At 44.4% G+C, this 25,300-nt stretch overlaps 1 protein-coding gene across 1 annotated transcript in view; it reads right to left on the bottom strand.

Annotated features, from left to right (window-relative positions):
* Nucleotides 1-25,300, bottom strand: part of CSMD2 (CUB and Sushi multiple domains 2) — a 305,966-nt gene that overhangs the window by 134,437 nt on the left and 146,229 nt on the right. Inside the window, 5 exon segments of the mRNA XM_074850802.1 lie at nt 6,361-6,473; nt 11,647-11,750; nt 18,823-18,944; nt 21,441-21,565; nt 23,124-23,211. Of these exon segments, the coding sequence (XP_074706903.1) occupies nt 6,361-6,473; nt 11,647-11,750; nt 18,823-18,944; nt 21,441-21,565; nt 23,124-23,211 (552 nt within the window).

The following is a 25,300-nucleotide window of genomic DNA, read 5'->3' as shown; positions in this document are numbered from 1 at the left end:
AAATTCATGAAATATTTAGCAGAGCAGAAATTCCAAAAATGAGTGATTCAGAAATATCAAAACATGTTACTTCAATAAGACTGAACCATTTCTCCTGATGAATGTTTAAGTAAAATCACTTCCACATTAGAATAATAAAAGTCAAAACTAAACAAGAACATCTAAATCAAGTGTTTTGACATTATTTAAATGAAACAAGTTGAAATGAATCTTTCAAAACTTCTCCATCAAATATTATATCATGCAGATAAGATTTTGACAAAACAGCATTTTCGAACAGAAAATGTTTCACCAGAAATTTTTCATCAGCTATTTATGCTATTTGTCTTCTGGCGGTGGGTGGGGAAACCGGGTCCCTCTGCTCAGTGCAGAGGAGGCAGCCTACACTTCCAGAGTGACTAATGTGAGCAAGAACCTCTCTGCTCCTTTACACAGCTGCACACAAACACTGCAGGCACCCAAAATTTAGGCCACTCTTCTCCTGGGGTTCCATGGGAATTTCTGCTCCTGCTTGACTTGGCTCTGGAGGAAACTGAGGATCTCGGGGCTGCAAGCAGGCACTGCAATAGCCAAACTCCTGTTTCTGGAAAAAAATACCCACAAGATGTGGGATTTGTGAGCACTGAGAGGCCATACCTAAGGAAATCACAGAAATGCTACCCCTAGTCAGAAAAGACCCTTAAGAAAACACTTGGCCTCACAGGCATTGTTTCATACCTATCTTAACTGGGCTTAAACCAGAGAAAGCTAACACTGTAGGTATGTATCTGAAGGAACCAGGACCAGGGTGTTTCTATTGTTGATTCCAACTATGAGGAAAAGAAGATCTAAAGAGGAAACACATGAGGAGGAGGGGCTAAACTAAGAAGGAAAGGACCTTTCTGCATATCTTTGCCCATCCCTTCCATCTAAAATCACTGTTGCAGGACAAATGCAAAAACTGAATCTAGCAGGCTCATTAAAACCCTGTGGTATAACATCAAATCACTCCCACTAAGGTTTATATGAGACTTAAATACAAGTAACAAGAGCAGTTCAGGTCAACACACCATAAGCTAAAAGCCTTCACGTCTGTTGGTTCAGCAGTATTTCAGCACTAGTGTTTTATGACAGGAGTCAATACATTTAATGGAAAAGCAGAGTAGGAAAGATATAAACACTAGCTTTCCTGACAGACTTCCACCATCGACAATACTGGGGGTTAGGTAATGTAGAACCTAAAAAAATAAATCACAGACTGGTTTGGGTTGGAAGGGACCCTTAAAGACCATCCAGTCCCACCCGCCCTGTCCCGGGCAGGGACACCTTCCACTAGCCCAAGTTGCCCAAAGCCCCGTCCAACCTGGCCTTGAACCCTTCCAGGGAGGGGGCAGCCACAGCTTCTCTGGGCAACCTGTGCCAGGGCCTCACCACCCTCACAGGGAAGAATTTCTGCCTTATACCTAATCTAAATCTGCCCTCTTACAGTTTAAACCTGTTAGCTCTTGTCCTATCCCTACCCCCCTGATCAAGAGTCCCTCCCCCCTTTCCTGTAGCCCCTTTCAGTCCTGGGAGGCCACTCTAAGGTCTCCCCAGAGCCTTCTCTTCTTCAGCTGAACCCCCCCAGCTCTCTCAGCCTGTCCTCACAGGGGGGTGCTCCAGCCCCCAGAGCATCTTCTGGCCCCGCTCGAGCAGGTCCGTGTCCTTCTGATGTTGGTGCCCCCAGAGCTGGACCCAGCACTGCAGGGGGGTCTGACAAGAGCGGAGCAGAGGGGGAGAACCACCCCCCCCCCCCTGCTGCCCACACTGCTCTCGATGCAGCCCAGCACACAGATGGCTTTCTGGGCTGTGAGTGCACGTTACTGGCTCACAGTCAGATTTCCATCCACCAACACCCCCAAGTCCTTCTCCCCGATTGGGGCTGCTCTCCATCCAGTCCTTGTCCAGCCTGGATTTGTGCCTGGGATTGCCCTGACCCATGTGCAAGACCTTGCACTTGGCCTTGTTGAAATGGATGAGGTTTCCATGGACCCACCTCTCCAGCCTGTCCAGGTTCCTCTGGCTGCCGTCCCTTCCCAGCAGCGTGTCACCGCACCACACAACTCGGTGTCATTGGCAAATAAATCCACATAACCAGCGAAAACCACCTGCACGTCACTTGCCTCTCAGTGAAACCTGAGAGCATTTCACTAGACAAAACCAAAAAGACAGGGCTCCAGGGAGCACCACCTCAGCTTCAAAAGCTAACTCTGAACAGCAGCAGCATCAGAACTAGGTGTCATTTTTCACATTATTATTTCACAGAGGTGTCATTTTTTCCCCAAGTCTCCCAGGATCAGGCAACTTAAGACATTATTGTTCTCAATTTGACATATATACACACGTATGAACACCTTTACACGCAGCTGCCATGCAGGCATCTATATAGAGAGTTCTCACATAACATATATGTAAAAACAGATGTGGAAACCCAGCAAGTTCATCCAACCAAACACCCTGGGCAGCACTGATTTGATTAAAACCAGAAAGGTCAGTTGAGGAAATCTTCAGGCTCCAGCTCTGCAGAGCTCCTAAGCCTCTTAGCACCATGGGGCTACATTTCAGCTCTAAAGCTAAGCCCTCCAGAACCAAACACTTAGTCAGCATTTCAACAACAATAAATATTGTTTAATCATCCCCTGCCTGCAGCATGCTGGTAGTTCAGAACATAGACCTTAGTCAGCTCTACCCAAACTAACACAATTCCAACAGACATCCAAACTAGATTAGTGTGTGTGTCTATAAATCTAGTTTTAACTTTAAATTATTACTTTATATTAGAAATCTATAAATATAAATGTAAGACTAAATTAAAATCTGGCTTTGTTCTATTTTTTCATGTTTTAATATTGCTGTCTCTTACCACAAAATTTTATACTATCGATTTACTCTTATACTATTGCTTGTAACAACCTCAAGCTCATCAGCAACAGAAACATGTTTTTCCCCACAGCTCACCTGTGAGGGAGACCAAACATCTTCAGTTCACTGACAGGGAACATAACTGCAGAAGGACTGCAGATCACGGGAGTCTGAATCCTCCCTCTTCAATGAACCCTAAATTTCTCAGGAACCTTTGAAAATGTTACCTGAGGAATTATTTATTCCTGTTACAAGGGGTTGACCTGGGAACTTTCAAAGAACCATTTCGATGGCTGTGGAAGGCATCAGCTCTAAGGGGAGGGTATTCTCAGAACAGGTCATCTGAGATTAAAGGAAAGAAGGGAGAAGACAAGACCCAGGACCCCAGGAGGCTGTAAGCCCTCTCACAAGTCAAGCACTAAATTGCAGTATCAATCAGCTCGCTATAGTCATGAGAAAGAAAAGACTTTTCCAGCAAAATAGAGCTTAATACAAATTTATTCTGACAAGCACTGGAAGTCCAAAAACATTGTTCACTATTATGAGAGAATGTCTGTTTAAAAGGATAAAAGTGGCTGCAGTTGAGACATTGGAGATTTAGAAGTAATCTTCCTGAACATTAATGAACCAGATCCTCAGCTGGTAAAGACTGACACAGCTTAATTGAAAATCAATGCTGTCACACTGATTTACACCCACTGAGCATTTGTTCCAAATGCATCCAATCTTGCAGTGCAGATTTGGAAAAAATCTGAGTTCAGGCACCTTGTGTTTTGTATACTCTTCCTGGTGCAAATGAAGCCAGAGAACCTTGTTGGCTCCCCCTTCTCAGGAACCCGACATTAAAAATTTGATGGTACATTGCCCTCCTCAGCACATTTCTTCCAACAGGTCCTTGAATCTGCATCAATAAATCTCTTAGGTGTAACTGGTTCAGCACTAGCAACAGGCTTTATGATTGCGTTACACTTAAAACATACACTAAAACTTACACATTTTAGGATAGATGGTTATTTAAACATACTCTATAAGCAATACTCTGCCCCTCTATTAGGCAGATTTTTGCTCTTGACTTTATATAGCTCCATTAGCTGTAATTTTCCTCTCGCAATTAGGAAGAAGCGTGGCCGTAAAACTGATACTGAAACTTGTTAGTAAGTTGCATATAATTTCATAATGTATGTGGCAAGTGCTAATTGCCTCTTACTTAAATGTCTCTTGCTTTAACTCAAAGCATTTGCAAAAAACTAAAGGAGTTTTATGGACCTGACTGATTGGAGGTTAGCTTAACCTCAGGATAGTGCCAGCATGGACCTTAGGCACTGAGTGTATTTCCTCGTTCGTGCACAAATCTGTTCTGCAAGGTCAGTAAGCTGCTGCACAAAAACTGTAAAGATGCTCAGAAAGAGAGAAAAGATTTGAACAATCGGCAGAGAGTAGCCTCTGCTTCTAATACACACAAAGGCCAGGCACTCCCCAGGGAAGGGTCCCTCCTTTAAGGCTCATCAGGGGACAGCAGAACCAGAACACTCTTTTTTTTTCTCCTTCTTCTAGGAAGTTATGAACCTAGAAGAATAGAGCAAAATAGGCAGCAGCTGTGCAGGTAAAGCTGATGCACAGGGAAGGGAGAAGCACATTTGACATTGGAAGCTCCATACAACAGGATTCCAAAGCATGAATGATAATGGTGATCCCCAAAGTGGCTGGGGAGGTCACAGGGAGCCAGAGCAGCTCAGCCTCGCCGTAGATCAAGCTACCAGTAACATCAAAGCAAGTCAGAAGAGAAAAAAAGTCAAGCTCCTTATAGATCCAAAGTCCACAAAAGATGAACAACAGCGTAAGGAAGTCCCTAGATCATGTGCTTTGTAACTTTATGGGCTATGCTATAGGGTAAGGATAAGATTTACCAAGAGACTGAAAGAACACGTCCACGTGGCCCTTTGGATGAGATGACCAAGCCAGGCAGGCTCAGAGCAGAGCTGGAGCGTGCCTTCGGCGCTGGCAGGTCGGGGTGCGGCAGCGGGCTCTGCCAGGAATCACCCGCAGACAGACGCGGCAGGAGATGAGACAGACATCTCGGCTACTGCAGAGAGCAAGCTTCCCGGCTGGCACGGCCACCGCCAGCGAGACTGAGGTACTACCATTAAGACCATCAGGCTGGATTTGCCTTTTCCTTCTTTCCATTCCATTCTCTCTTATCTAGATCTCTCTGTGGCTCTTCTGCTGACCTGGTCTTGCAAACACTCCAGCGTCACGACCCAGTGTCCCCTTCGAGGTGCTGCTCAGCCTGCCTGGGCACACTGGCATTTATCCAAAAAGGTTTTCTGGGAGGTCAGGTGGGTCCCTTCAGGCTCCTCACCACTGTTACTTCAGCATCAATCAGCAGCACTGCTACGGGCAGGTCCTGGCCTGGACGCAACAAGACACTTCCCTGAAACATGGTAAGTCCCAGAGAAACACTTTTAAAAATGAATGAACGCTAATGTGCATTTAGGGCCCCTGAATGAAAGATTTAAATATTACTGCTGATGTCGATGGAAGCTGCTGGTATGAAGACATTTCAGGAGCAGCCTCCATGTCTAGATGAAGATTTGTGTGTCTACTTTTAGGCATCAGAGCCAAAAGCATAAACCATCCCTGGTATCAGCAGGTCCTAGAGAAAACAAAGGCATTCAAGTGCTTTGCAAAAAGATTCAAGATGACAACAACACCAAAAAGATGCTGACATCCAAGTGGAAGCGTTCCTGCACGTCTGCATCGCAGAAACAAGCTCCCCCTCTGCAGGTACGGGGCTGTCAGCCACAGAGCACCTTCTCCAGAGCAGTGCTTGCAGGGGAAGCGAAGGACCCTGGGTGCTCACACCAAATGTGGAGACACAAGATGGGAGATGGCTGGAAAAATCTAAAAGCAACTCAGACCAGGAATCCAAGAAAAGCTTCAGCTAGAATCACCAATCACATTGAGTTAGAAGGAGCACTTTTCCATCACACTTTCTCTAACTTCACAAATGCCTACGACAACAGTAAACACAGAAGCTTAAAACAGACCGGAGCATTCACATCCTAATGCTCTTTTGAAAAATCCAGCATTAACTTTTATTTCATTTCTAATATTCCAGACTAGTCAAAGCTTAACGTAGTTGATACCACTAATCTACTGGAACCACTGGTACTGGAACCATGACTTGATCTCATTTTCTCCCACAGACACAGTCTGTTGCCATCAGCTGAAATGCACCAACTCCTTTCCAACAAAGCAGATGAAATGGCAATGAAACATTACCCACCCAGCCTGCTTTCATGGAAAAGAAATCATGAAAGCTGTTCTTACTGGAGCAAAGCTTTGGTTTTAAGAAAAAAATCTGCAGAGCTTCAATATATTTAGAGAAGCTTCCTTCTCTCTTTTCTCCTGAACAACTGTACCCATCTCATCCCTGATCCTTTTAAAACAGGTAAATTCTGAGAGAGATGCTTGGATTACCTTCGTACGTTGCTTTGAATCCCAGCAAGTTGCTGACACTGTCTGTCTGGAAGAGGAGCCACATCTGGTGGTGTGTGCTAACGATCAGATCAGGGACTGTGGTGCCTGTCAAGCTGTAAAAATAAATAAGAACAAGTGAACAGCCTGTATGCCTCCCCAAACTTATTTTTCCACCAAAATAAAGACCATATACACCTCTGTAGGAGCAGAACATAACGAGCGCAACGCCAACACAGTTAAGAATAACCCCAAAACAGAACACTGTCCAAAAACCTGATAGATTTTGAAAACTGATGAGCCTCTCAGTATGTTTCTGCATACCTGGACAGTGAGTCTTGTACCACAGTTGAGGGCCTGCAAGTTACTATCATCATCACTATAATGATTACAATTTAGTAGCATTATCACAATATATTATTCAACATCAATAGTAATCATTTTCTTTCTCACTGAAGCAAAACATACGCAAACAAATAAAATTCCCAGAACCCATACCAGTGACTGAATCCTCTTAACTGCCTTCAGAGTGTTTTCTAGAATTACAAAAATTTACTTTCAACACACTCTCTGCTCCATTTCTATCCCGACAGAGAAGTTTCCCCCAAGGATCTCAAAAAACCCCTGGAAGACAAGGCACGACCCTCAAATCTGCTGAATGCCCTGTGAGCCCTTGACAAGTGCTACTAATCCAGGCAGTACAGGTTGATCGGGACATTTCCTGCCCTTCAAGGAAACTCCTAGGAGAGCTGAAGAGATTTAGAAAAATGTCACCAATATATCCGTATTAATGAGCCATATGCGGCTCATTCAGCCTTTGGGATTAATCACCTTGTTGTGGTTCAACACAGCTCTAGAGTTTTATCCCCCACCCACACAAGCACCAGTGTAGGCACTTACACACGCACAAATGCCCGCTTTGAGCACAGCTCCTTCCCTTCCCTCTGCTTCTGAAAACAGAGTAACAGTGCGTGGGAAGGGATCATTACTACAGGAGTATGAGTGTTATGTTGCCTGTCTTAGTGGCAGGGTTTAATGTTGTTGTTATACTATTTCTGCTAGGGTATCATCTATGATAAATTTATAAATTACCTTAAGTGCAACTACTGCAAGTGGATAGGTGGGGCTGGTTTTTTCCTGTAGTGTTTGCTTAAATCTAACCACACACATTGGACGGATGTGGTTTCTGCCTGGCACCGTTCTCAAGTACAACAGCAGCACCTGAAAGACTTCTTGATAAAATTGATCCCCAAGCTCTCAAGGCAGAATTATTGCAAACCGATACTGCAAGGGAACAAACCCAGCAGCTGTGTGTTGATAGCATCTTGTGAATAAATGTAACTTGCAACCTCCGGGCATAATTGTTGCAATTCCCAGTTTCCTGGGTAATCGGAGACAGCATGGCTGAGCTGCCAATTACTGTTCGTTTAGAGTGAAGCCAAATGACTGCTTGAAGGGTTGTGCTACTTACTCTACTCGCTTGACATTCTTAACACTGGCTACCCGCTGAGTGCCAGATTCTTTCCAATAGCCCGACAGGTACCTAAGGTTGTAAATAGGACCAACCTTGCCACACACATACCTCTCCTCCCCATCCCAGAGACGTTCACCAGTCACATACACACCAGGGACCACTGTAACACCTGAAAACCTGTCACAGCTCAAGCTTCGGCTGTTGAATCTGGAGTGTGTTTTTCCCTGAAATCACATTCATGTCTCCCAAACCCATCAAAGCTCTCCCAGTTCTGCTCCCACCTTTGCTCTGTTATTGCTTTGACCTGCACCAGAAATTTTATTGATCCCAGGGTGCCGGTAAATTAAGAAGTAATCTTGTTCTAATGACTGTTTTGCATCCAGAGAGCTTGATGGAGAGTGCAGAAGAAATGCTATTGTTGATTCTTCTCAAGTTATTTAAGCAGCAGACAGGCAGGAATGAGGAACATACCAAGAGAAAAACCTTCAGAAAAAGACGCTTCAAAGGTTTGTGCATGCTTTCCCATTCTGCTTTAACAAGCTGAATGATTGATTTGGGTGCTTGTTACTTTAGGGAATAAAATCCTCTCTGCAAGTCAGAAAGCTCAGCCTAACAATCTGTTATGTTCTCCGAGATGCATTTTACAGGGATGAGAGTGAGACTGGAAACAAATGGTCCTTCGTACCTCAGTTTGGGATAACGTCTGCTGCGATGCAAGTTGATTCAAATGTATTTCTTGATTTCAAAGGCTGCAGGACTGAGTTCCTCTTGAATAGCCGAGAATAAATGAAGAGTAGTACAAAAATTGGAACTCCTATCTTTGACAGGGATAGGTTTCTGCATATTGATTCCTTCAGAAAAACTACAGCTCATATCCAGAGGATATACCAGATATATGAACTCAGCTGACAGTCGGTAAGAGGGCAGCAAATGCTGAGAAAAGTTGTCCATGGACTTTACAAATGGAGCATTTCTGTGGTCTTCACACCTCTCTCACATTTCATTACTTTTCAATTTATACTCCCAGATTAAAAAAAAAAATAATAATTTCCCTGTTCGGATTAGCATCAGCAATTTAATGGAAAGTTCTCCTGCACTGGGAGGAGATACCAGACACTACACCTTGTGCAGACAGTCTCAGATATTCCAAATTTGCATTAGCAAGGTGTTGAGTAGCTAATACAGAGTGAGAAAATGTGGAATGATTAAAATCAAATCTAGGCAAATCTTCATGGGCTTCAGGCAAACAAAAAAGGATGGAATGAGAAATCATTTCAGCAAGTTATTACAAACTACTCCCCTGGCAGTAATTTGCACATTTTGACCAATCAGCTGTGAAATGTTCTGTGACACTTTAATTACAAACACTTTTGCAATGATCAGACTTTACATTTATATACACTGCAGGTTAGAGTTCCTGACCTAAGTATCACCAGTGTTCATGTTCTGAAAAGAAATGCATAGGAAAATGAACCTCAGAGAAACCAGAGGTTTCTGAGAGACGAGCAAACATTAAGATAAGTGAAAATGGAGTGGGAGGCTGATTCATGTGGAAAACAAGTGAAGAGGAGAAATTAAAAAACACAATATGAAATACTCTCTACCAGTTGGAAAGAATACAACTCTGCTAGAGTAGCTTTTGGAGAGTTGTTTGTTCTTACACATTTTTCATTAGATAGAGAAGAAGGAAGTCTTTCAAGCTAAGACACTAAATCTGGATGCTGGTGGCCCCAGTTCCAACCACTTCAAATATTCCTTCGGGAAGTCACGGTGACTCTTCCTTGTTTCTGCTCCGGTACGTGGCCTTGCAAGTGCCCTCAGGACCTCTGAGACTTTGACAACCACCACCGGCTTACACCTTCACAAGAGGCAAACGTACGCCAACACGGCGAGAGCCACGCTTTGGGAAGCGGGCAGGACCTGAGCAGAGTCGTGGGCCATGACTGACTCTACAATACAGAGCAAAACACCTGCAGGTGCTCGAAGCCGGCCTGAAGTCGGGAAGCACAGGCCAGCAGCACAGCCTGGCACCAGCACAGGGCCAGGCACGACCCGGGATCTGCTCCGCTCTCAGCCTCTCCCCGCTGTTTGCTCACGCTGCGGCAGGGCTGCACCGGGGAGCCTTGTGCTTGGAGTGCAGCACCGCCTCGCTCACAACAGACACGCCGAGAGCGAGATGGACTCCTGTAGTACTCAAATGTACAGCACCCTGAGGTCTCCAACAGTTTTTAAATTTTGAATTTCCATAAAGTTGCACAGTGTTTTACTTTAATGATTCAGAAAAGCTATAGCAGAATCATTGTTTCTTCAGTAAAGTGGATTTAAATGATACACAATTATCACAATTACATTTGAATGATACACAAATTGATTTCTCACTGACCCTTCAGAAAAGGAACAGAGGGACTTTACTGGAGGAAGGGCAGATACAAACCATCAACATCAGCAGGTTAATGAGAACAAACAGCCTGCTGAAAGATGATCAAGGCTCACTCTCAACTATGGCATTTTCTAGAGGCTACTGTAAGAGATCCTGACTTAGCCCTATGCTACACAAGGATCCACACCCACTACAACCACCTCCTTAGCATGGTGCAGATTCAGAGGGGAGCACACCATATATAAAACTAAAATTCAGAGACATGAAAGTTTAAAGGAGGATAAAGCCCTCTGTGGTGTGCACACTGCCACCCTCCATCAAAACTCTGAGATCCCAGCACATGCCTTCCTTGGAGCAGCCAAGAGCCCTCACCAGCCTCAAACTGTCTAAAAACCAGCACACACCAGGAATTGATGCTTACGTGGGTCAGGGACAACCCTTGCCTTTGATCTGCTAACCCACACGTTGCTTTGGATCATTCCAAATGACACGGTCCTTCCAGCTGAAACCTAAAACCTTCTCTAGCTATTAAGCACTGCGTAGGAGATAGCAAATGCCAAGACAGAGCCTATCTCCCTTTTATTCCCTGCATTAACTGCACTGTAACATAAAGCACCTGGTATTCAAATCTTCTAAAAACAGTAGACTGACAACACAGCAAATCTTTAATCTAAAAACTGGCAGCATCAGAGATTTCATCTGTTCCTTCAGCACAGCTGGACTGGCCCTGCACTGGTCGAATGTCCTTTCTTCATAATTAAAATTGAAAAAAACACAAAACCAAAAAACCACCCCAAACCACCAAAACCCCCCAAAAACATATTTAGATGGGAAATAGTGATACAGGAAGGCCTGGAAGGGAGGTAGGACTATCTACAATGATTTCTCTACTGAGGAAACGTCCACAGAACATCGTATCCACAAACTAAAGGATATAAATTGAGGGGGGCCAATTCTCAGCCTTGAAGAAGCAGGTGTCATCATTCACACAAATGCACACTGGGTGTAAAATGCTCAGGATGTCACTCAAAGATAACTGATTTACAGCCACTTTGCATTGCACAAGGAGGACAGCACAGGAGAGAGAGATCCAAACAGTTCTCTGTTTCTGCCTGATTCGCGTTTACTCTTTCATCCAAACTTTAATCCCGTTCACTCAGCTCCCTGGACAGCCTCAGCCTCTCTGAGGGACCAGTTCAAGAGAAGCAAAGCAAAAAGGTAAAGGCCTTTCTGTCAGCTGGAGCCTAAGAGAATGTGATGAGGGAAGAACACACCAAGAATAGTCAGCTCCACCAAAAGTGATAAAGAGCACATAAACCAGCCAGCGAGGTACAGCAACCAGCCTAGGACTCCTTCAGCCAAACACATCAGCTACATCTCGTCAGGCAACACTCAGGTGGGGATTTCTCACAGGGACAAAGGACATGCTACTTACACGTAGAGCACAGTTTTCTGGTCTCCGACTTGTCCTCCATCACCCACTGTCAGAGTGTCATATCCTCTTTCTAGTTCAAATTCTTCAAAGGTGAGTTTGATAACCTGGCAAAGATGCAGCACGTTAATAGGAATCAACTGCCAAGGCAGCCAGCAGATCCTCTTGTCTTGTTTATTTATCTGTTTGTCTATCGAGGAGCAATTTATAAGGGCATTAATATCTCCAGGACATCACCAAAGGTGACCGTCCTCACTTTTTATAGCACTGTAGCACTTCTTTCCAGACAGACTGAGCTCTTACTGAAATTACCCCTCAGATTTTTCTGCTTTATCTATCGATTTTCTAGATGACTTTATTGATAAGGATATGTGTGTTGGGATTTCAGCATGCTTTTTTTCACCAGGTACTGCTACCATTTCTTTCATAAACCTGAGGTTATGATGATGGATTTCAATGTGCATACAGGCAGGGTGTTTGCTACATACAGTGCAAGCGGAGAGTCTTTCTTTTGCTCTAGGTTGCTCAGAAATTGCCCCTGGTTTTCAGAAGCTTCTGTCAGACCAAGAAAGGCTTTACGTGAATTACCGCTGGGGTAGCTCAAGGAAATTCTCTCAAGCTGCCTGTAAACACAATGATCATTATATCTGTCCACAGCTGTTTGTTTCCTGTGTTCTCTCTCCTGCTCTACCCAAACCTTCCACCCCCACTTGATTCATTCAGCCTCTACATATCATTTAGGAGCAGAGGTCCCGTGGAATTCAAGAGGTTTGTGTTCCAAGTCTCTTAGCTGCTTCTGAAATCTCTTATTTTCAAATAACTGAAAATTACAATGTGACTTTGGGGGACAAAGGTCCTTAACCCAGGGGTGAACAAACAGAAAAGGAAGAGAGCTGAATTTACACAAGTGCTTTACATCCCCAACACCAGAAGAAATCAATGGGAACTTTGTTTCTTGGAGCATTTTAACTGATCAGATCCAGGAAAGTGCATAAGCACTTGAATGCATTCAGGCCTTTGTACATGTGTCTGTAAATACATTACATTTCTTAACTTTTAACAGACTAAATTACCAAATTTAGTTTCATACTTTTTTTGCTATTTCACACAACACAGAGGTTATCAAAAGCACTTAATGAGAAGGACCTCCGTGTGTGTCAAGGACCACAGACATGATGCCACCCTACACCTCCTGACCTGGGGCAAGGAAGCAAGGCACAGGAAAACTAAAATTTTTTGTCTTATCTTCTTGCCCATTATAAAAGCAGCATCTCCTGCAAACACTTGAGCATGTGTGCAATCACAGGGGGATAAAAGCCCCAAAGTTAGAACCAAAAGCATTAATTAACAGTGTTACGTTAAATGCGAACATGCCTCTACAGTCCCCTCAAGGCTTGTACGGACTCTCTGAGAAGCTGACAACATCCTTCGTCAAATGCTTCAACCCCTTAAGAAAACACTGGTTAGTCGGGCACTGAATGGCTCGAGTGTCCTTTAAAAAATAACGGGTGTCTGTATAGTTCAGACTGAACTGACATGTGCTGCTGTCTTCAATATATGAATGCAATTAATACTTTTTTAATGCATAGAAAGGCAAATTAGGTATTTTAGCCACAACATTCTGAAAATAGGGCACTACCCAAAATCCCCAGGATTGTCAAACAGGAACCTCTGCAATACTTGGTAAAAGTTTGAAACCATTAATTTCAGTAGTAGTACCAAAATATTAACCTGTGCAGATTATTATTAAACCATGTAATGATGGAATAATGTAATTAATACAAAGAACACAGTACTGTAAAACGGCACACATCATTAGTTAAATCAGTCATTCAAGTAAACTGCATTCTAAGGAGTCTGACCCTAATTAAGTACCTAATTACATTCTAGTATACTGAAGACTGTAACCTTGTGGCACAGGAACAGGATGCTGAATACAATATTTATTTATCCACTTTCCTATTTTCTTTTTGGTCTGAAAGCTGAAAATTATTTAATGATTCATTAAACAACAAGAGACCTCCAGCACACACAAATACACGGATGACAAAACCTCAATTTTAAGCTGCTGAAGTGACAGGAAGCAATTAGCAAAGTCAAGAACATAGGCTGGAATATGACACTTGATTTTAAGGCTTCGTACTGCAAAGTGATTTGAAGCACAGCCACATTCATAGGAAAAAAATCACAATAATTTTCCCCCTGGAGAAGAGCATCTCTCGCAGTTACATTCAGATGTTTTACAAACACACATTCCTCATTTCCCATCCCCTCTTCTCCACAATCTCAAGTATCTATCTTCATTTGGGATGAATCATCCCCTGGAGGGGCCCATCTCTCTCCACTGATGACACAAGAAGCTTGGACGGAGCTTTATTTGGCTAGCTAGACTCCAGGTGAGAGTAACCCCAGGAGAAGCATCAACCAGTAACATCCATTATGTCAAGAAGGTTCAGAAATAGTTTTGATGCAAATTCACCAATTATCATACACATTTCTCCATTCCCAAGTGATTTATTTTTCCACCGTGGTTGAAATTAATTCCCATGGCACTGGGGACCAGCAAAAAACCTATATAACCTGAATATCCCCCAAACAGGTTTGATGTCACCCTCTCTACAGGAAATAATTCCAAGCTGTCAACTGAAGAGCACTATGCCCTTAATACTGTTTATGGAGGTTTCTGAGCAAACTTTGAGGGGATTATATAGCTCAGTGAATCTGGCTCACAGTTCTTTGCCAAATATAGAACAGATGACTTGCAAATGAGTTCTAAATTCAGCTCAGTGGTTTTCCCATCGCTCGTATTAAAAGCTTCATATAACAGGACCTGATCCAAAGACCACTCAAGTCAATAAAAAGATTACCACCGACTTCAGCAGGCTTCAGCTCAGGCCCATAATGCTTTTTATCTTCAAAGTATTTTACAGGCATTTTAATTAATTCATCTTCAATCCTTCCCTCACCCATGCTGGGGAACGTGCAATGATGAGATCATCCCCTTTGCACACAAAGGCAACGTGAGTCAGGGAGGTGAATTCTCCAATTTAGCAACATGTTTCTAACATGGGCCATGCTCTAAGTAAGCGAGAGTTTTACGTGTGCTCTTCAGAGGCTGCACGACATGACTTCGGTAGGAATACCAGTGACCAAGTTGGCGTTAAAGCTCATACACCAGCAACTCCCACTGCTATACTGGTCTCCTGGTTTCAGCTGGGATAGAGCTAATTTTTCTTCTTAGTAGCTAGAATAGCACTATGTTTTGGATTCTGTATGGGATTTGTTATATGAAGAATGTTGATAATACACTGATATTTCCAGCAGTCGCTAAGAAATCAAAGACTTTTCAACTTCCCATGTCCTGTGCAGGTGCACAAGAAGCTGGGAGGGAGCAGAGCCAGAGCACCGGGCCCAAACTGGCCAATGGAATATTCCATATCACAGAACATCGTGCCCATTACATAAATGAGGGCTGGCTGGGAAGCGCAGGGCTCCCACTTCCAGGATTGTGGTTTTGGGATCTTCTCTGGGATTGCTGGCTGGGAACAGGCTGGGCATTGGTCGGCAAGTGGTGAGCAATCCCACTGTGCATTACCCATCTATATTTTCTATTATTACTACTGTTATTATTAACCAGCTGCCGGTTGGATTTAACCCTGACAACTGGGTCATGCACGTAGGAGCCGCACCAGCCCGGGCAGCCCGCGGAGCTGTTTGCTGGACAAAAGAAACCATCCATGCCAGTGAATCTACTTGCCTTTTTGTATTTGTAGCAGGTTGAGGGAGGGGATTCTCCCCCTCTGCTCCGCTCTCGTCAGACCCCCCTGCAGTGCTGGATCCAGCTCTGGGGGCACCAACATCAGAAGGACACGGACCTGCTCGAGCGGGGCCAGAGGAGGCCACGAAGATGCTCGGGGGGCTGGAGCACCCCCCTGTGAGGACAGGCTGAGAGAGTTGGGGGGGTTCAGCTGAAGAAGAGAAGGCTCTGGGGAGACCTTAGAGCGGCCTCCCAGGACTTAAAGGGGCTACAGGAAAGGGGGGAGGGACTCTTGATCAGTGGGGTAGGGGTAGGACAAGAGCTAACAGGTTTAGACTGAAAGAGGACAGATTTAGATTAGGTATAAGGAAAAAAATTCTTCCCTGTGAGGGTGGGGAGGCCCTGGCACAGGTTGCCCAGAGAAGCTGTGGCTGCCCCCTCCCTGGAAGGGTTCAAGGCCAGGTTGGACGGGGCTTTGGGCAACCTGGGCTAGTGGAAGGTGGCCCTGTCTGTGGCAGGGGGGTTAAGAATGGATGGGCATTAAGGTCCCTTCCAACCCAAACCAGTCTGTGATTCTACAATTTTCTATGGTCCTGTCTGCACAACTTCGGTTTCTGGAGGCTTAATGAATTCTTTAAAGAGCAGAAAACACTAAGGACAGTTGATTACTTTGCTTTGTTTCCCATCTTCCCACAGAGTGCCAGAAGGATGCCTGCACCTCGTCTGGGCTCCCAGGACCACGCAGAGCCTCCTCTGCCCTTCCCGCAGAGGAACGGCACCAGGCTGCAGCTCTGAACAGCAGCTCAAATTAACAGGAGCAGGCAAAGCACCGGGGGAGGAACAAGCAGGCACAGCAGCACTTTTCCCAAACAGTTACTGCATTTCTCTCAACCCTCCCTGCTTCAAAGAGAGGGAGAGTTTTTCCCTACCTGTACATTATGCTTCCAGGATGTGACATTCAAAACCCAGAAACCCTTTAGAAACTGATACTACTAATTAACTATTTATCACTTCAAAGAAAAAGAAAATGGCACTCTCTTTACATAGTTAATACAAGCTGCTGATTTGAGCAATCTGTCCTTACTTCAGCTGTCTTACACCTTTTCACAGTATATGCTGTTGCAGCCCATGGAGCACAAACTACAGTTTCTTGTGCTACTGAAACTCTGCTCCAAGTTGGTAAGTACTGAAATTCATGGATTTGATTAACTTCAATTCCCTTTATGGTTTCTGAAAGGTGAGGATCAGGGCTTGCAGATACTGTTTTTAATCAACAGTTTATTATTACTTAGGTTTTAAAGCTGAGGAAGACACTAACCAGGGGAAGAAGAGAAACTTTCCTTAAGCAAAAATTCACAAAGACATTAAGTTTTTGAAAAATGAGAGTCTGCCCAGGAAGCTTACCAAAGGAGAAGCCTGTCCTATCACACTGCTGAAGGAAAAGCAGAAAAAGCTTGGCTGGCAGAAAAGCAAATGAACAGAGCTGAAGATTAGGCTGTGAATATTCAACACAAAAGCAGTGTGACAGAGGGTCAATAAAACAGCAGACACGGCCCGTAAGCATCTCTTGACAACTGCCTGCCATCTCCTCCTTCCCGAGGCGCACTGGCAAACCCAAACGGAAGCGTTAGCCTACGTAACACCCAGGGCACGTCCACACCTAGCTCACTCCAACTATTCCAAACACAGAGGACTATTTTATATACACAATAATCGCATTTTGCTGATCTTTGAAAGACAAAGATGCACAAAAATAATGTATAATATACATACCACAGCCTAAGATGCTGAGGCATTCAATAACCTGTCCACGCACAGGCAATGGAAACCCAAGGGTCTGCAGGCCACAGGCTGGAAAACACAGCTGACACTTGAGCAGTAATAGCTGCTGTTCCATGTGGTCTGTTCTCCACTTGCACATTACCCTGATGAAGGAGAACCTCCTGGGTCTGATTAACCAGTAAATCACTCCTAATAAATCAGCACTGAAAAATATCCTGAATCCACACTCCAGTTTCCCAGAATTTGGGTCATTACTATGCTCCTGTGCAGCCAAACCAAGACATCCGCTGGATGAAGTGACCAGCTAATGACAGCCCTTTAAATACAAACTCATTCTGAAATTGGAACACAGGAATACTCCTCATTAAAATCATAATCCACCAGTGATCTGCACTTATTAAAGGCTTGAACTGAGGTCAATGGGGAGAGAGAAGCAGAACTCAAGAGGCTCTTCAGCCAGCCCCAGCTCTGGCTGCCCTGCCACGGCAAGCGCAGCAGAGGGAGGCGCGAGCACGAGATGCCGTCCCACCCGCCGAGGGCTGCCAGCACCCTACAGACCAGAACGATTTCTAGCAGAAGATGAGATCCTGGGATACTAACGTGGGTGTGAAACGCCTGCCTTGGATCAGTGGCAGAAGGCAGCGTCCCAAACCGCGGCGCTGTCTAGAGGCAAGGACCGAGGCATAACTGACGGAATAAGCACGTGAGCTCAGAGCCTTGGCATGCCAGATTTGTTCATGAGCTAATGGAGATGATGTTAGTAGGAACCCAGATACTAGAAAGAATGAAACTTGTTGTCTTCTGAGAGGAGAAGATAGTGAATAACACCTCAGAAAGTGTATTTTGAGTTACACAGCCAAGCAATTTTTGTTCTTATGTTCCCACACAGATCTGGAGGAGAAGAACAGGCAGAGTTTGCAGGGCAGGGAGAAGCTGCGAGGCTCTGAACATTGCCCTCCCTGAGGCAGTGGAAAACGGAAAGGACTTATCTTACAAAGGCCAAGGCAGCCAAGCCTTGCTCTCTACGTGATCAGTAACACCAGACTTGAATCACACATACGGACCCGTAGGGACAAAAATTCCCCACCAACCTCCCCTCTTCCAAATCTCAGTGAACGCAGAAAGGACTTGTTTATAAATTTACAATACTGCATAAACAGCAGCAGATAGAACCATACCTCCCTCCTCACTTCCCTCTGCCCTTTGGGGGCCGAAATCCCTGTTGTTGAAGGGCCAGCTACCAGCCAAAAGGAAGTGGAAAATCAGCATTCCTGGCACAGCCTTGCTGCCCCAACTGAGAGCTGGCTTAATGAGATACTTCGCTAAGCTGTTTGGCATTTCACCACCATTCATGCCAAGATATCAAAGAGGTTTCGATTAAAAATAATTACATTCACTTTTAATTACATCCTTTAACAAAATGAATTTTCAGCAGAGAAGGAATGTGATGTGTTGCAGTCTTTAAAGACAGTGGAGGAACATGTGGAAGAAGTCTGTGGGGAAGAGGGGGGCACAACATCAGGAACAGAAACCCGAATGGCTAAATAGCAGAGACTAGTCCTCTCTGACGCAGCACAGCTACACAACATTTCAACTAAGGCACTAAAGGAACGACATGGAGCCGCATCTCCAAGACCTACCTTGGCTGGATTGAGCGCCGTGATGACCCACACACAGTAGGCATTGTTATCGTATTGTACAGGGTAGTTGGGAGAAGTTATCACCCCGCTGGGACCACGAAGGTACATATCACACATCCTAGCTGCAGAGAGGAAAACAAGACAGATGGGGGAGTGAGGTGTCTCAGCTTTGGAACGTACACCGTGTTCTTTGTTTAAACAGGAGAGGGAAGTAGAGATCGATGCGTTACGGAAAATGGGGGAGAATTAAAAATTGCTGCTCCGCATTGTTTTCACTAGCCAAAAGATTCATTTTTTCTCATGTAACAGAGATGAAGGATTCATCTGTGATGAATAGATGAGTGGGGTGTTTCCAGGGGCTATCAAACAGATGGACCACCAGACCAACCAACAACCATCCATTCTCTAGTGCTCAGACTGATTTTATTTATTTTTTACTATATTAAAGCCCTCACAGAAATACTTTCATATCCAGGACAGTGAAACCAACTACACAGAAGATGCCAGGTAAGACACAGTTCCTTTTTAATGTCCATAGAAAGCTGCATTTCCTTTCTTCATTGAAGGCCAAAATAAATACTGCACAGCAAGTATTTATTAGGTAAGGGCTGACTTTATTCTGATATGACTGTGGACTCAGAATCAAGATGGCAGCTCAACTTTGTATCTTAAAAATATCTTAGGTAAAGTAGAAGCTGGAAAGTGCTTAAACAGGGAAATTTTGGCCAGTGTTGTAATATTTAACTAGAAAATGTGAAGAACAGCACCCTGGTTTTGTAACTGCCTCTGCTGGCTGTTGTGATGAATCCTCAAAATTATTTTATCTCAAATTTGCACATGTGGCAGTTGCAAAGCTTTTCTTCCCCTCCAAACAGCAGTAAAGGATGGAAAATGATCTTCTGGCCAAACTGACTACACAGGTGGTCACGAGAGAACATGAGGAACGCAGAGAGGCAGCTCAGAAAGGGGCTGAGGGCACTGATCCATGATGCTTAAACCACATTCCTCCTGGCCCCTCCTATGTGACCCCATCCCAGAGTCTGTTACACGTCTCATCCTACCTTACAGAAAAAAGGTAAATCCCATTATTTCCACTTTAAAAGTGGGCAACAGGAGCACAAAGGGGTTAAGTAAGTCTCCCCAGGACCCAGAGGGAATCTTCTGTAGATGGAGAAGCTGAAAAACAGTCTCCCAACAGTGGCAAGAGGTCTGACCACTGGGTATTAGAGACTGTGACAGTCCCAGGGGTTAAAAACTGGCTCACCGGGCACCCCGATTTCTGCAATCTGAGAGAAAGTCAATACCCAGTAACAAAATGGAACAAACAGAAAAAAAGTGGTATAAAGCTGAAAAGCAAACAGAAAACTTTTTAAAAAGAAAAAAACCTCAGAAGTTAGCTGTTAAAAAAAATTAAGTTGATTCATAGAATCGTAATGATGCAGGCAAATCCTTTCTTATCTCTTGCAAGAGGACACCATAAATTTCCTTTATAGTGTCACATATTTATGCCAAATATCCTCTTACACTGATTCAATTTATTCTAGGCTTGTTTCAAGAATTAGATGGGATTCCAAAGCCTTGAAAAAACCTGCAGATGAAATTATAGAAAAAAGAAATGAAAAAAATACCAATTTATTACTTTAAGAGCTTTAGAGGGATTTAATTAAAAATATTACAAGTTGTTCATTATTAGCATTACAAATATCACATTTATGCGTGTGACTTTTTAGAGAGAGAGGGAATGAAAACAAAATAGCCAAGGGCAAAATGGGCATTAGTGTTTTTTCCGCTGAAAGAAAACTCCATTCACTGATGGTTCACGGCTGGGCCACAGGATAATCGGGATGATGCTAGTGAGGAACCACAGCCCAAGTAATCCCCCATTGCTGCCTACTAGCAGCAAGTTCCATTTAAAAGAATCTCCCTCCATCTTAGCTTTTCCAGATTTTGTTTCAGGCTTTTACCTTTTTCCCCCCAATCCTTCTTTATTCCAGGTATTTCTTTTTATGGGTTGAGACATCAGAAAGGGACAGAAAGAGGTGAGGATGTAGTACAGAGGTATGAAGGACACAAATATAATCAATATGGTACAGAATATAAAGCTCCATAGTTTACAGCAATAGCTTTATTAGTTCCATTATGCACAGGAACAGGTGCTTTTCTTAAAACCTGAATTTCTGCAATCAAAAAATTGCATGAGAACTAAGGAAAGGTTTTTTTCTCAGGCTTGTGCTGAAAAGACTGAAAATTTGAACTCATTTACACACCCATGCTCAGCCAGAAAACAAGACAGACCATTAGGAAACAATAATGATCCTCTTGCCTTCTGACCAGGAAGCTGGCACGACCCAAGGCCCATTTCCAAGAGCACAAGCGGTCCCCAGCAGCTGTGAGCATCGCGAGGGGGCTCGTCCAGCCGTGCCCCCGCCCGGGGCCGGGTGTGGAAAGCAGAGCGGTGCCGTGGGCCCTGCAGCGGGCAGAGGCCGGGAACCAGCCGAGGGATCCTGGCCGAGCGATGACAAACTAGAGGACAGCGTGGGTGAGCACGAAGGGGACCTTAGGGAGATGGGTTCTCTCATTAGCCCTCAGAACTCAGTAAAATTTTTTTGTCGTCTCACCTCTGCACACTGGTCTGTGGTCACTCCATGCAACAATTATGTCACTCACTCTCTTACAGGTGATGCTTTTGGACCCTTGTAAGTCATAGCCCTCGTTACAGGTGAACTGGATGCTGGAGCCTAACCTGGCAGACAGAACAAAGGGTGAGGTTAGCAACTGAGACACTTCTGCAGCAACAGGTTTGTCACTTACTTTTTACTATCCCAGTGATTCTCCAAATTGCGAACAGAGAGAGTTCACTGGCCCTCCAGGCAACAGCAGAAATGAATGAGGGGCAAGCTCTTGCCTCATGCGTTTGCTTGTGCTGGGTGCTGTTTGCCTGAGGTGGTGATAGTCCAAGAACAGATTTGAGTCTTTCAATGCAACTTCAGTGGGAATTTTATTCAGTGCGGGAGCACAGACTCAGCCCCAAGGGATGACACGCTCAGCATTCTTATAAAGAAAAAAAAATTCTTTATCTACTACTGAAAGATTTGTTCTTTATTCTATCGCTTTGGTTCTTCAGCCTGGAGAAGAAAAGGCTCTGGGGAGGCCTTATTGTGGCCTTTCAATACTTAAAGGGCGCTTATAAGAAAGATGGAGAGAGGCTTTTTACCAGGGCTGTGGTGACAGGACAAGGGGCAACGGTTCTAAACTGAAAGAGGGTAGATTTAGATTGGACATAAGGAAGAAAGTCTTTACACTGAGGGTAATGAGACACTGAAGCAGGTTGCCCAGAGAACTTCTGGATGCTGCATCATTGGAAGGGTTCAACGCCAGGCTGGACGGGGCTTTGAGCAACCTGATCAAGTGAAAAATGTCCCTGCCCATGGCCGGGGGGGTTGCACTAGTTCTTTAAGGTCCCTTCCAACCCGAACTGTTCTGTGTGGATTCAGATCTTGTGCTGGTTTAAGCCAATGCTGCCTTGTTCACCGAAGCGACACAACGCTGTTTACAGCAGCTGAGAATTTATCCTATGGCAGTTAGGGACCATTGGGAGCTCCCCTCCCTTCACCCTCACCCCTCCAATCCATTTTCTGGATTTCAGGAAAACTTGATAGACTCAGGTTAAACTGAAAGACACTTTTAATGAACAAAACAGCCATCGACAGCAAAATAAGATTAAATATTGATTCACCATTGCTAACAGCAGGCTGATTCATTCCTGCACGTTTTAAATGAGCGCTAGCAACTACAAGGGAGTAACAGCATTGTTTTAAACTTTATACAAAAACAATTATCTAGCACCACATATACTTATTGACAAGGAACTGTACCAGTGCTTTGGGAAGTCACCTCAAATTCAGTAGGGGCAGGGCTGTGCTGTGACTTAAGCTAATTTGAGAAGCAATTTTTTTGCTGTTTAAGATGGTGCTTTCTGCGCTTAACTGGAGGGGGGAATGACAACAAACATTGATTACACAAGCCTGGCTAAACGCCCATATTATGAAGAGAGAAATACTCTGAAAGAGAGATCATTACAGATCCTCATCTGGGACACGGTCTCCCAAACAGACGAGACGTGCACATTTATACACACTTGTTCTTCTACATCATTAGTCTCAGAAGCTTTTCAGAGATAACACATTTAGAGGTGTGCAGATGGTCTCTAAAAACAGACTACATAATGCCAAGGAGCACACACAATGGTTATAGACAGTAGCTTTGCAGCATGCAAAAACACACACGTAAAAGGTTCTTACCTAAAATCGTTGCCTATTCTTTTGCCTCTCTCTGGAATCCCAGGGTCTGGACACATATTATGTCCCTGGGACACACCAACCTGAGTTACTACAAAGCAAAAACAGCACATACAGAGACAGAATAGCAAAAGAAACATTCTTTCATCAACTGTCTTGGTGGATGTGGAGAGAAAAATGGCAATTGGTAGCTTGAAAACCTGAACGTGTTCCATTTTGTTTAGAAAAAAACAGCTTTGGAAACAAATGTAACTGGAATCATTTCAGCTCAGTTTATACACCAAAGTGTTTTCTAGGAAATGCCAGCTAGGGACGCAATTTTCCCTCCGTTCCACTACAGAAGCACCTCTGAAAAGAGTTTTTTCATTCTGCAAAATTACACCAATTAAACAGCCCATTTCCGAAGCCTGTGATTAAAATGGCCACCTGTGACACAACAAGGTGACAGCCTACCGCCCCTCCAAACCCATCTGCGTGGTGCCAGGGAAAGAAAACAACTCAATGAAAAGGTGTATGATACCAGGGAAAAAACCAAGCACAGAACAAAGGGGAGAAAGGAAAGGGAAATGCAAGTCTAGCATTTAAAGCAAGTAATTTAGTTTGAATATGAAGAATTTTATGGAGCAACCTTAATGTAACTGCCAACAAACATGAAATCTATGAAGTGATGATCAGCACTGAATAAACACCTTCAAACTTCATTCTTTATCTCCCCATTTCCACCTTCCCTTTCCAGCCTGTCAAATGGCACAAACAAACATTCAAGCATTGACTCGGGGCGAATATAACCTGGGTGGCTCCTGACAAGGATGAGATGAGACCTGGCAATATAGTGATTTCAATTTTGAATTCCAGCAACTTCCAAAATGCACAGTAATAGGGGACAAAGGGGTGATTTTGTCACAGAGCTGTAGAAGTTTATGTGACTCAGTTTTCTTGTATCACTAAGGGCAGGACGCAAAGAAAACACTACATTTCTTGGCAATGATGCCGAAGCAGTGAAGCATGAATCTTAAGCGAGCATGTTTCCATTCTACCTCTGCCTATCACTAAAGGAAAAAAAAAAATCTCAATTATACTTCAGAACATACTACGTTAGCACAGTGCCCCAAAGACCACTGCCAAATGGATGACGGTGCAGTGATAAAAGCATGTTTCTCACAACAGACACGTTGGCTCAACAATGTGCGATCGGCGTGGCACTGAGCATGGTGGAGGTATGGAGGTGCGCGCAGGTAAATATTTACATGGGAAGATAAGCACATGGAGTACCTACATAAACACAGACTGCACAGCATGAACACACAAAAAGGCAAGACAACCAAATATGGTAATTATTCACTGAGTGATTACACCTTGCATAGTCAGGCACTATAGCTGGGATGTAACACTGCTCCTAAAAGGATGGAAGGATCCTTCTTCCTCTCCCGCTGGTACGGGGCTTTCACCCCAGCATCTACACCTAACTGCTGAAAACTTCACAGCTTCTGACCTCTTCCTTGGCTCTAGGCACGAACGTCTCATCTCAGACCCTTCAATTTTGAAAGGGCCTTCATCTCCTCTGGGCTCCCTTCCCATCCCACCAGAGCCAAGGACCTGGGCTGCCACCTGCGGGACCCCCAGGGACGGGCTTGGGGCTCTCCCTGCCGCTGCACCGGACTCGGCATTTTGGCACGATGCTCTGGTGCTCTGCAGAGTCTCCTCCATGCCTTTGAGGGCACAAGAGCAATAGACACACAGCTTTATGGGAAGGCAGGCTCCTGAGGGATTGTTCTCCCTCTTCTGCATATTCATAACCTCACGTTAAGCTCAGCCACGTGGACAGAGACACCAGCAAGAGACAGAAGCATGAAAGCGGCACACGGTGTCTTTTGATCACTGTGTTTTGTAGCTACAAAGCTTTGCTGCCACCTTTCACAGTTTCTGATGATCCTGAATGTACAGAGTCAGAAGGACAGGGGCCCCTGTCCAGAGCAGCCCTGCTATTTTCACAGCAGTGCCCCAATAACTGAAGAAGCCATGACAAAACCCTTCTCCAGGACTGGGTATCTCCATCAGGTCTTGGAGATGCAAAATAATTTGGTGATCCTTCTGCAAATGAAATCACCAGCTTCCAAGAGCCCTTCTGCTAGTGCCTGAAATGAGATGTTGCTTCTGAGAAATGAACGGTTGGCTGAACA

Source organism: Strix aluco, chromosome 26 (genome assembly GCF_031877795.1).
Source record: "Strix aluco isolate bStrAlu1 chromosome 26, bStrAlu1.hap1, whole genome shotgun sequence".
Classification (NCBI taxonomy): Eukaryota; Metazoa; Chordata; class Aves; order Strigiformes; family Strigidae; genus Strix; species Strix aluco.
This window is presented reverse-complemented; position numbering and strand designations above follow the sequence as displayed.